General features: G+C 39.5%; 1 protein-coding gene across 1 annotated transcript in view; it reads right to left on the bottom strand.

The window, feature by feature from the left end:
* Positions 1-12,964, bottom strand: part of NEURL4 (neuralized E3 ubiquitin protein ligase 4) — a 169,815-nt gene that overhangs the window by 68,140 nt on the left and 88,711 nt on the right. Inside the window, exons 20-23 of the mRNA XM_053718447.1 lie at positions 4,554-4,694; positions 3,395-3,559; positions 2,923-3,081; positions 2,343-2,522 (exon numbers count right to left, since the gene is read on the bottom strand). Of these exons, the coding sequence (XP_053574422.1) occupies positions 2,343-2,522; positions 2,923-3,081; positions 3,395-3,559; positions 4,554-4,694 (645 nt within the window). The remainder of the gene's footprint in view (positions 1-2,342; positions 2,523-2,922; positions 3,082-3,394; positions 3,560-4,553; positions 4,695-12,964) is intronic.

Here is a 12,964-nt window from a genome sequence, read left to right as displayed (position 1 = left end):
AGGTTACACGAGAAGGAAATAGTGAAAAGACGACCCGCAAGTTTCTCATGACTGAAAGGCTGTGAAAGCCAAAAGTACGCAACTGTGCTTGTAATGTTTCCAAGTGAATCATTGCCTTAAAACACAGTCAATTTATAAAGATATGTATACGCCTTGAGTACAATAAGTTCTTCCATTCAGTTAGACTAGGGAAAAAGGACCACTTCCAGTGTCTTGCAATCAGGGAACGTACACTATTCAGGTCTATAAGGAGGAGGGATAATCTGAGTTTGCAAGCATGTTTAGGTTTGTCATTAAATAAAGCAATCAAATGGTGTGAATGAGAAAGAATCTCCCAGAAGATATCTAAAAAATAATTCTAAAGAGTTCCAAAAAAGATGCAATAGGGGGCCATGGTGCCTATTTCTCCACATCCTCTCCCGCATTTGGGGGAAGAGCTGGGAAATATGAGTTTAAAGGCAAACAGGTGTTAAGAACCAGCGTGACAACACTTTATAATACATTTCCAAGAATCTAGCCTGTATGGGGAGATTTGCAGAAGATGGTGCAACTGAGGATACTTCAGCTAGGAAGTGAAATATCCACCTGCTACGTTTTGAAAATCCAGTCTAGGTCTGAGTTTTCCTTGGTTCAAAAATGTAATGATAGGGGTGGAGAACCTTGCCTCTATAATGTTCAATTACCTAATTATTATAATGCATTTATTTTACTAAAAGGGTTAAATGCATAAACAAGTGTTCCATATATCACCAGTGATAGGAGTATATACATGTATGCGTGTTCCTTATTGTCTTACAAGCTGTATCCTTATCTGGAGTCGTGCAGGAACACTATGACTATGGATTTAACCCCTTTGGATGGGGTAGTTATGTTGAAAGTGTGTGAACAATACAGTAGTCCAGCAGTTTGTACTTATCCCGTTAAACACCTGCATTTTAACAGGGGAAACACAAAACAACAAGCTACATTTCATAGAATCTGTTTTCGAAATATAGAAAAATATGCAAACATGTAGGTTGTTGCAGACAGGTACATATCTCCAATGCAGTATTTGTAGGAGTCCAGTAGAAATAAAACTGATGATAGAGGCTAAAATTGTCGATCCACTTTACCAGGTAGCATGCGGATATGGAGGAAAATAAATACTGTACTGCTGCATCATAGGCCATTTCACACAAAATATTGGACTGAATTGCAAATACTTTGTTCCTCACACAAGAAACATTTTATTTCACTGAGGAAGCAAACATGGAAATAAATTAACTCTGCACAAGCACAGCAAGTGCTGTAGATTACCCTGATGTAGATACCTCTGTGTAAGCAGATATGGGTGGGGGGTTATGGGTAGAAACTGGGCATGTGATTTAGGATCCAGAGGAAAATGTCTACCAGGGACTTGGGTTTGTTGAAAACAAATACAGGTAGCAGAGAAACCTACCCACGTAGGTTACAAAGGTAGCTCAATTCTTCAGAGTCAGTTCCAGAAGGGAAACAAATGTTGCAATTCCTTGTTGCTTCCTCTATAGGCAGCTGAAGCTGTGGAGTGGGGGGGAAGGGAAGCCAGCTAGACACTTGATTTAAAAGTTCTTATCCATTACAAGTTTGTGTGGAAGTAAATATCTGTAACGGAATAGATGCTACTTCACGCACTGTCACAAAAGAACGTGAGAAAAATTAGATGAGCAAGGACAGAAGAACCAAATAAGGTGAGCACACAAACCGAAAGGTGAGAAATATGGATGCTGAGTGATGTAGTCATGACAGATTTTTAAAGAATTATCCAAATCATAAAATACATATAAAAGTCATCGAAATGCAACAAAAAAGGCAAAGTACAAAAATAAGAAAGTAATAAACCCTACATAATAGGGGTCGATTTATCAACCTCTTCGGCAGGCTTTTGCCTGCCTACGACTGCAGGTTCTCACAAGAGAACCTGCACGCCGTATTTAACAAGCAGCGGTCATCAGACCGCTGCGTCCCTACCCTTTCTTAGGTGGCGAATTTCAATCTCCCCGGTCTCGTCCTACCGGGGAGATTGACAGCTCCTGTCCGTGCATAATTGGCTGTGATTGCACGCAAACGCAAAATACCACTCGTGTGCAATGCTGAATTCCGCCAGGGGAATTCAGCGCACCAGAGGTGAGCTGCTGCGGACAGGGGCGCGTATATGCGCCCCTGTCCACCGCAGCTTGATAAATCGACCCCATAGACTGGGGAGTGTTGACAAAACATGGTGTGGGAAAAGCTTTTTTTTAAAGGCATAATGAGGTTGGGCCTTCATATATGTTGTGGATATAGGTCAATTTCAACATAGGCTAAAGATTATTTGTTTTTCTGACCTGTTCACACTGTCCATAAAGGTCCAGCATTACATAGCAGGGTTCTGGTAGGTCCTGGGCTCCCACTCCCTGATCCAGTCCATTCACATAAAGATGCAGCCCCCCAGAGGAATCCAGTAGTATACCCAAACATGTCCCCTCAGGACAAAGGTCAAGATTGGGGCCATACCCATCGCGAATCTAAAAAGAGATAAAAAAAAAAGAAATCCAAAAAAATTATAGTGCATTTTAAAATAGCCTCTCTTAGATGTCACAAAGATAAAAATTCACTTGAATATCCCTTTATTCATGAAGGCTGTCTGGCAAAACAATCATAATCAAATTGTTCATGTTGTTTTGCACCTTTTAATAATAGATGATACACATGATTTGAGTGACATTCTAGCTCAAATAATTAACACATATTTTCAGCTAATTACTGTAAAAAAAAATGTTATATTAAGATATCTCATAAAGTAATGTTTGAGGATACATGATTATTGTACAGTTGCCATACTGTAAGTGGAAGATAACAATGTTTAAAAATGTATGATATTGCAAAGTCCCATAATTATCTTATTCACTTCACATCCTGGAGTACCTTGGCTCCATTATAAAGTACTGCGCTCCTCTGAAAGATCCATGAACTTCTTTTTATTGCTGATGCTGTTGCTGGGAAATTTACTCTTTCAGGAGAAACTCCTATAACACCGAGAGACAAAGAAGATGTCCATCGAGGAGACAGCAGGTCTATCCGAACCTGCAGGGGGAAGATACATAGATTAACATTTACAGTCATTCAAAAATAGAACAGAATAGTCACAACATTATTAATGCAGAAGGAAAAGAATGGAACAAAATGCCTACATATATGAAACCTGAGGTAGACTGTCACACTATTACTACACAAGAAAAAAAAACTCACAAAGGATTACATGATTGATTACATGATTACATAGAGCATTATCTATTAGATGGTTTAAGTTTGTGGGTATAGAGGAACACAAACTGAAAAGACAGAATTCTTAGGAACTGTGAGGGGTAGGTTACAAAGAACCAGCAGAGGTGAATACCTGGAACAAGAAGAGGCGTGGTAGAGGCTGAGCTAGGACAACAATTCCCTGATTGTAGCTTGACACTCGTGTAGCCGTACGATTCCCATGTGAAAGAAGGATATTTTTGCCATGATTAGGTAAGAACTGCAGAGCATGAGGCTGAAGAGGAGGTGGAGGGTCACCCTATGGAAGAATGAGCGTGGTATAGAGAAATTCTGTCACTATCATGATTTTTTTTAAACTATATTTTATTTATAGTATTTATTTAAAAAATAAAAATAAAAAAATGTTCATCAAAAATGTCACAAAGACAGAAGTTGGAAAATACTTATTGATGATGAATGTGAGTAATTGTTTATATTATAGCATGTTTTTGCATCTACAATCTTACTGACAACTTGTGCCTTAAATACAAACTTAAAGGACCAGTCAATACAGTAGATTTGCATAATCAACAAATGCATGATAAGTAGACAATGCAATAGCACTTAGTCTGAACTTTAAATGAGTAGTAGATTTTTTTTAAAATACATTGCAAAGTTATGTCTATTTCCACTCCCCCTGTATCATGTGACAGCCATCAGCCAATCACAAATGCATATACGTATATGCTGTGAATTCTTGCACATGCTCAGTAGGAGCTGGTGACTCAAAAAGTGTAAATATAAAAAGACTGAACATTTTGTTAATGGAAGTAAATTGGAAAGTTGTTGCTCTATCTGAATCATGAAGTTTAATTTTGACTTGAGTGTCCCTTTAACTTTAATCACTTCCTAAAGCCAAACCTTGTCACGAGTACACTGCAGGAACAGGAAAGAGCATAGTCCTTACAATATGGCTGTGCCAGATTTGTATTTATAAAACTGTCCAACAAGTAAAATGTCAGAGAGCCTGTAGCTACAAAATTAAGAAGCAGAAACTGCTTCTTTTGCCTATTGGCCACTTCGAGGTGGCGAGACCAATCACCACAACATTCATTCATTCAGGGTGATTGACATACCCTGTTCTCATACAACTGTATGCACAAGTGCAGGGGGTGGCAATGCACAAGAAACGCTGCATTGCCAGTGGCGATTGCAGGCAGACAGGTTCTCTGCTTGTGAATCTGTCCGTCTGCAATCATAAAAATTTTTTGCCTATACTATGGTTAATATATGGAAAAGGAATGATAACTTACAGGAGGGTCTACTTCCTCTTCCTCCTCGCTCTCAGATGTCACTGATGGAGGTTTTGTGGCATCAGATTCCTCTAGGACCGAGGAACTAACAGTAGAGATTGCAGTCACACACCCATGTAAATCCAGCACAGCATATACAGCCTGTAGGCAGAGAACGAGAGATAAAGTTAATACTGCGATCAGTAAACACCCTTTTCCAAATTATCACTGCACAGTTAAAGTAGAATGATAAACATGATTTCACCAAAAATAGAACAACAATTAAAAGTGCATACCGTTAATTTACCAAACGTAACATGGAAGTTAGAATTTAGACAGAACACAGTAACAAGGAAAAACGAAGTGTATGCTTACCTGATTAATTCATTTCTTTCATGATGGTGAAAATAAAATATACAAAATAGTATAAGTGATACCTTCATTGGCAAATGAAAAAGTAATTTTGTTGGAAGCTTTCAGGGGGCTTGTTTGCTTTTAGGTAATTTTGTTTGTTATTTTAAAGTGCACAAATCATCATGTGTGGGAATATTCCCCTCCTGACCACAAGGAGGAGGCAAAAGACACCCCAACACACCAGAGATTTAAATCCCTCCCACTTCCCATGATCCTCAGTCATACCTATAGACAAGTAGATGAGGAAAGCAGAAAAGCAGGAAAGCTAAAAGTGGGGCAAAACAAGTACTGCTGCCACCTCAACAAAAAGAAGTTCAGCTAAAATACATAATAGAAGGCTTGTGGACTCTCACCATGATGAAATACAATGTATTTATTAGGTAAAAAATAAATTTAGTTTTCTTTTATCAGATGGTGGGAGTCCATGAGTCATCACGTGTGGGAATCTATATCTAAGCAGTGAAGTCCAAGAGAACACCATGAAATGGGGGACAAACAGTGAAGGCAAGTTGTTACTGATCAGGCACTACGTCTCGCAACACTTTCCTGCTAAAATCAGCCTTAGAAGAAGCACACACATCAAAGTAATACAACCTAGAATAAGTGTGAAAAAAAGACCAAGTAGCGGCTTTGCAAATCTGATCAATAGAATTCTCATTACAAACTAAATAAGCCTTAGAAATCAAAGCTTTAAGCCAAGCTGCTAAAGTCACAGCCGTAGCTTTCTTACCTTTGCAAGGCCTAGAATAATTAACAATAATAATTAACAAAACAAGAGAAGTAGTCTCAAATATTATGTTGAATCAACATAATATTTCAAAGCTCTCACAACATCCAAATTATAAAGAAGAAGATCCTTGGCATTCTTGGGAGCTACACAAAAAGAAAGATCCACAATTTCCTGATCTACAGATGCTACTTTAGGAAGAAAGGAATAGCTAATACAAAGAACAGCCTTATTCTGATATTCTGATGAAAAATCAGAACAGAAGGTTTGCATTACAAAGCTGAAATCTCAGGAACCCTTACAGCTAAAGAAATAGCTTAAAAAAAAAAAAAAAAAAAAAAAAAAAAAAAAAAGAAGGTCTTAACCATGCATCAGCTCAAATTGAGAAGTTTCAAGATCCCTCAAAACCCGATTAAAGGGCTATTCCAGCCAAAATTGGAAACCACACAGGTGCATTTCGGCATTGAACAGACGCAATTTTGTAATATACATGCATTAGCAAAAATGCTTCTAATAAAAGCTATAGCCGTTTCAAAAGTGTATTTAAATATGCACCGTGCACCAGCATTTTAAACAAAATACTTTCTCAGAGACCCTAAGGTGCTTGTACCATCTGGTAATGACTCCATTTGTTAATTGCTAACATGATACAAGCCCCAGTGATTATCTGAGCAGCTGCATTTTTTTAAATGCGGGAGCATTGAAAATATCTAGCTATGCTTCACATGCACGTGCAGAGAAAAATGTTAATACTAAAACAGTGATAACTTTTACTAGAAGCATTTTGCCAATACATCTATATTGCAAATATGTTTCTATTCAAAGATGTAATTCATCTATGTGCATTTAAATTTTGACTGGAATGTCCCTTTAAGGTTCCAAGGTGGAGAAACTGGACAAATAACTGGTTTAGTTCAGATCAGAGCCTGAACAAAGGCACGAAAATCTGGAATTTTAGCAATTGTCTTATGAAACAAAAAGGAAAGAGTCAAAATCTAACCCTTCATTGAACTGGTTGACAAACCCTTAAAACACCCCTACTGCAGGAACACAAAAACTATAGGAATTCTAAATGAATTCCAGTGACAACTTTTGCGAGAACACAACACAAAAAAAGGTTTTCTAAACCTTATGATCAATATGTCTGGTAACAGGTTTCCTAGCCTGAATAAAGGTATCAATAACTTTGTCAGTATAACATCTCTGAGACAGAATTAAAGGGACAGTCTAGGCCAAAATAAACTTTCATGATTCAGATAGAGCATGCCATTTTAAACAATTTTCCAATTTACTTTTATCATCAATTTTGCTTTGTTCTCTTGGTATTCTTAGTTGAAAGCTTAACCTAGGAGTTTCATATGCTAATTTCTTAGACCTTGAAGCCCACCTCTTTTCAGATTGCATTTTAACAGTTTTTCACCACTAGAGGGTGTTAGTTCACTAATTTCATATAGATAACACTGTGCTCATGCACGTGAAGTTATCTGGGAGCAGGCACTGATTGGTTAGACTGCAAGTCTGTCAAAAGAACTGAAAAAAGGGGCAGTTTGCAGAGGCTTAGATACAAGATAATCACAGAGATTAAAAGTATATTATTATAACTGTGTTGGTTATGCAAAACTGGGGAATGGGTAATAAAGGGATTATCTATCTTTTAAAACAATAAAAATTCTGGTGTAGACTGTCCCTTTAAGTGCTCAATTGCCATGCTGTCAAATTCGTTTTGAGAGCTTGATCAAAGAAAAGACCGAGAGAAAAGATCCACTCTTAGAGGAAGCCATCAAGGTGTGCATGAGGTCATCCGAACCATATCTGCAAACCAAATCCCTGAAGGCCGGAGCAATCAAAATTGTTGGGGCTTGTTCTTGCTTGATTCTGGCTATTACTCTGAATAGCAACACACATGAATGAAAGATGTAAATCAGGTTGAATGACCAGGAAACAGCTAGGACAACTAAACACAGTAGAATCGCATAAGTAAATGCACAATAAAAAGACAATGCAAATGCACTTAGTTTGAATTTCAAATGATTAGTAGATATCTTTCTAATAACATTTAGTTCTATTTTCCCTCCCCCTGCACCATGTGACAGCCATCAGCCATTAATATAATGCATATATGAATATTTTGTGAATTCTTGCAAATGCTCAGTAGGAGCTAGTGCCTCAGAAAGTGTGCATATAAAAAGATTACACATATTTAGATATTGGAAGTGAATTGGAAAGTTGTTTAAAATTATGTACTTTGAATCATGAAAATTTAATTTTGACTTTAGTGTCCTTGCTAGGTAGGACATCTATCAGACTTGGCACAATACTGAAGCAGTTTGTGATTCAAGTAAGAGGCCATGAGATCTATATCTGGCAGACCCCAATGTCTCATAGTTGGGTTGAAAGCTTCCAGATTCAGAGACTGAAGACTGAGAAAGTCTGCCTCCCAGTTCTTTACACCAAATATTTGAATGGCAGAAATTATGCAATGATAGCGTTATACACAGATGATGATGCAGGACATTTCCCTTATCATTAAAGGGACACTGAACCCAAATTTTTTCTTTCGTGATTCAGATAGAGCATGCAATTTTAAGCAACTTTCTAATTTATTCCTATTAACAATTTTTCTTCATTCTCTTGCTATCTTTATTTGAAAAAGAAGGCATCTAAGCTAAGGAGACAGACATTTTTTGGTTCAGTACCCTGGACAGAACTTGTTTATTGGTGGGTGAATTTATCCGCCAATCAGCAAGAACAACCCAGGTTGTTCACCAAAAATTGGCCGGCATCTAAACTTACATTCTTGCTTTTCAAATAAAGATGCCAAGAGAATGAAGAAAAATTGATAATAGGAGTACATTGGAAAGTAGCTTAAAATTGCATGCTCTATCTGAATCACAAAAGAAAACATTTGGGTTCAGTTTCTCTTTTAACAAACTGCTGACATAAGCCACTCCTGTGACATTGTCTGATTAGAAAAGATTCCTGGGATTGGAGAGCTTTGAAGATTGCATGGTATACCATAATATTTATTGGTAGCCTGGCCTCCTGAGGAGACCAAACTGCTTGTGCTCTCTGTAACCCCCAGACTGCACCCCAACCTAACAGGCTGGCATCTGTGGTAATTACTACGCACACTGTTTAAAGAAATGAGGGCCCCTAAACCAAAAAATGGTGAGTCAGGGACAGTCTTGTACTGTAATCTAACAAATAGATTCTTGTGTTCTCGATCCCATTGATGCAGCATCTGTAATTGAAGGGCCTGAAGATGAAATCTGGTATTTGAAACTGCAGAAGGACCCAAGTCTGTTACAACTGCAGTCTGCACTGATCTGTTAGAGAGAAATGCATAGTCACTGAATTGATTATGAACCCCAGAAAAACACACAGGGTTGAGGAGTTCAAAAGCTTGTAAGGAACTACAGAAATTCCTTTAGCTCGAACTACAGACAAAAGGGCTCCAAGCACTTTTGTAAACAGCCTGGGAGCTGTAGCCGGACCAAAAGAAAGGGTCACAAATTGATGATGCTTATATAGAAAAGCAAATCTCAGGAAACTGACATTATCACTGTGAACAAGAATATGCAAATAGGAATCTTTTAATTCTATGGTAGAAATAAACTGACCCTCCTGCACTAAAAGAAGTGCAAACTGTGTCCATCTTGAAAGTAGGAACTTTTAGGAATTTGTCCAATAGTATGAGATTCAAAACAGGCCAAAAAATCACATCAATCTTTGGTACAATAAAGAGACAAATAAAAAACTTCTGTTTTAATTCTGAAGTTGGAACTGGAGAAATCACTCCCATTAATTCCAGATCTCTTACACAAGCAAAAAAAGCTTGGGCCTTTAAAGGATCTCGACGCAATTGAGACAGACGGCCTCGAAAGAAAACAAAATGTTTGCTTACCTGATAAATTTCTTTCTTTCCGGGCATGGAGAGTCCACAATGTCATTCTAATTACTAGTGGGATATTCAACTCCTGACTAGCAGGAGGAGGCAAAGCGCACCTAGCAGAGCTGTTAAGTTTCACTTTCCTTACCCATAACCCCCAGTCATTCGGCTGAAGGGAAATGGAAAAAGAAGATAACACAAGGGTATAGAGGTGCCTAAAGTTTACACAAAATACTGTTGTTTTACATGTAATTACATTACATTTAATTTTCTTTCCTATGGCATGGAGAGTCCACAACGTCATTCTAATTACTAGTAGGAAACAATGCCCAAGCTAGAGGACACAGAATGACAGGGAGGGAGAACAAGACAGGTATACCTAAACAGAAGACACCAAAAGAAGCCTCAGCCGAGGCAAAAGTATCAAATTTGTAGAATTTTGAAAAGCTATGCAAAGAGGACCATGTTGCCACCTTGCAAATTTGCTCCACAGAAGCTTAATTTTTGAAAGCCCAGGAAGAAGATACAGCCCGAGTGGAATGAGCCATAATTCTCCCAGGAGTCTGCTGACCAGCTGTCTCATAAGCCAACCTGATAACATTTATAAACCAAAGAGAAAGGGTAGTAGAAGTGGCCTTCTGACCCTTCTGCTTGCCAGAGAATGTAACGAACAGGGCTGAAGATTGTCGAAAATCTTTAGTTGCTTGAAGATAAAACTCTAGAGCACTCACCACATTCAGATTATGTAGAAGACGTTCCTTCTGCAAAGAAGAATTGGGACAAAAAGAAGGAACAACGATTTCCTGATTTATATTGCGATCAGACACTACCTTAGGGAGAAATCCCAGCTTAGTGCGAAGGACCGCCTTATCCGCATGAAAAATAAGGTAAGGTGAATGACATTGCAGAGCCGAAAGTTCAGAAACTCTGCAAGCAGAAGAAATACCAAGAAGATACAAAACCTTCCAAGATAACAACTTAATATCAACAGAATGCATTGGCTCAAACGGAGCCTGCTGCAAAAGAACAAGATTTAAACTCCAAGGAGGAGCAACAGGGTTAAACACAGGCCTGATTCTAACCAAGGCCTGAACAAAAGATTGGACATCTGGCAGATCCGTCTGACGCCTATCAGAATGGCCTGATGATCTCTTGACTTTGAGCTGTACACCTTGAAAGCTTGGCATTTTGACGAGATGCCATTAGATCCAACTCCGGAACCCCCCACGTGAGGGTTATCATTGAAAACACATCTGGATGGAGAGCACACTCCCCTGGATGAAAGGACTGTCTGCTCAGAAAATCCGCCTCCCAGTTGTCCACTCCTGGAATGTGGATGGCAGATAGGAGACAATTGTGAGCTTCCACCACTGCAGGATGAGAGTCACCTCCTTCATAGCTAGGGAACTCTGGGTTCTCCCCTGATGGTTGATGTAAGCTACTGAGGTGATGTTGCCTGACTGGAATCTGATAAACCGGGCTAAAGATAATTTAGGCCAAGCTATCAAGGCATTGAAGATTGCTCTCAACTCTAAGATGTTTATGGGAAGAGAAGACTCCTCCCGGGTCCAGAGTCCCTGAGCTTTTAATGAGCCCCAAACTGCTCCCCAGCCTAGCAGGCAGGCGTCCGTGGTCACAATCACAATCACCCAGGAAGGTCTCAGGAAGCATGTGCCCCAAGACAAATGGTTCTGTGAAATCCACTATGAGAGAGTGGTCTCCGTTCCATTGACTGAGCATGCATAGTTGGAGAGGTCTCAGATGGAACTGACGAAAAGGAATGATATCCATGGAAGCAACCATGAGACCAATTACCTCCATGCATTGAGCTACTGATGGACGAAAAGTAGAATGGAGGGAAAGGCATGAAGCAAGAATTTTGGATTTTCTGACCTCTGTCAGGAAAATCTTCATGGACAGGGAATCTATGATAGTCCCTAAGAAACACACCCTTGGAGTTGGAACAAGGGAACTCTTTTCCAGATTCACTTTCCTTCAGTGGGAACGTAGAAAAGACAACAACATCTCTGTATGAGATTCTGCTAGTTGGAAAGAGGACGCCTGGACTAAGATGTCGTCCAGGTCAGGCGCTACTGCAATCCCCTGAGATCTGACCACTGCCAAAAGAGCCCCCAGAACCTTTGTGAATATTCATGGAGCCGTGGCCAGGCCAAACGGAAGAGCAACAAATTGGAAATGCTTGTCCAGAAAAGCAAACCTCAGAAACTGATGATGATCCCTGTGAATGGGAACATGCAGATATGCGTCCTTCAGGTCTATTTTCGTCATTAACTGACCCTTTTGGACCAAAGGAAGAATGGAACAAATGGTCTCCATTTTGAAGGACGGAACTCTGAGGAATTTGTTGAGACATTTTAGGTCTAAAATGGGGTGAAAGGTTCCCTCCTTTTTGGGAACAACAAAAAGATTTGAATAGAATCCTAGGCCTCATTCCCTTACGGGAACTGGAACAATCACTACCAAGGGAAGACAGGTCCTCTACGCATTTTAAGAAGGCCTCTTTTTTTACCTGGTTTGCAGATAATCTTGAGAGGATGAATTTGCCCATGGGAGGACAAGTCATGAAACCTACTCTGTAACCCTGGGATACTATGTCCACAGCCCAAGGATCTTGGACATCGCGTATCCAGGCTTGTTAAAAAAAGGAGAATTTGCCCCCCACCTGTTCCAAAAACTGGACCGGGAGCAGACCCTTCATGCTGATTTAGCATCAGATGAAGGCTTTTTGGATTGCTTTCCTTTATTCCAAGACTTGCTGTGTCTCCAAGAAGACTTGGACTGCTCCGGCTTGGAAGAGGAAGAGGGAGACTTCTGTCCTTTAATGTTACAAAAGGAATGAAAATTCGAATTTTGGCGACCATAGGTCTATTTTTCTTATCCTGAGGTAGGAAAGACCCCTTTCCACCAGTAATCTCGGAAATTATCTCCGCCAGACAAGGACCAAAGAGAGTCTTACCCTTATAAGGTAAAGATAGAAGTCTCATCCGCCGACCAAGATTTTAGCCACAAAGCCCTGCGAGCTAGAACAGTGAAGCTGGACATCTTGGCTCCCAGTCTAATCACTTGCATATTGGCGTCAGAACTAAAATAATTGGCCAGTTTAAGAGCCTTGATCTTATCTTGGACCTCCTCTATAGAAGTCTCTTCTAAAATTAGTTCAGACCGAGCATCGTGCCAATAAGATGCAGCACTAGCCACTGTAGCAAACATGCAGCAGGTTCCCACTGTAGACCCTGATAAATGTACATCAACTTTAAGTAAGCTTAAAGCTTCTTATCCATTGGGTCCTTAAAGTAACAACTATCCTCAATAGGAATAGTAGTTCTTTTGGCTAGAGTAGAGATGGCTCCTTCTACCTTAGGAACTGTGCGCCAGGAATCA

Source organism: Bombina bombina, chromosome 6 (assembly GCF_027579735.1).
Source record: "Bombina bombina isolate aBomBom1 chromosome 6, aBomBom1.pri, whole genome shotgun sequence".
Taxonomy (NCBI): Eukaryota; Metazoa; Chordata; class Amphibia; order Anura; family Bombinatoridae; genus Bombina; species Bombina bombina.
This window is presented reverse-complemented; position numbering and strand designations above follow the sequence as displayed.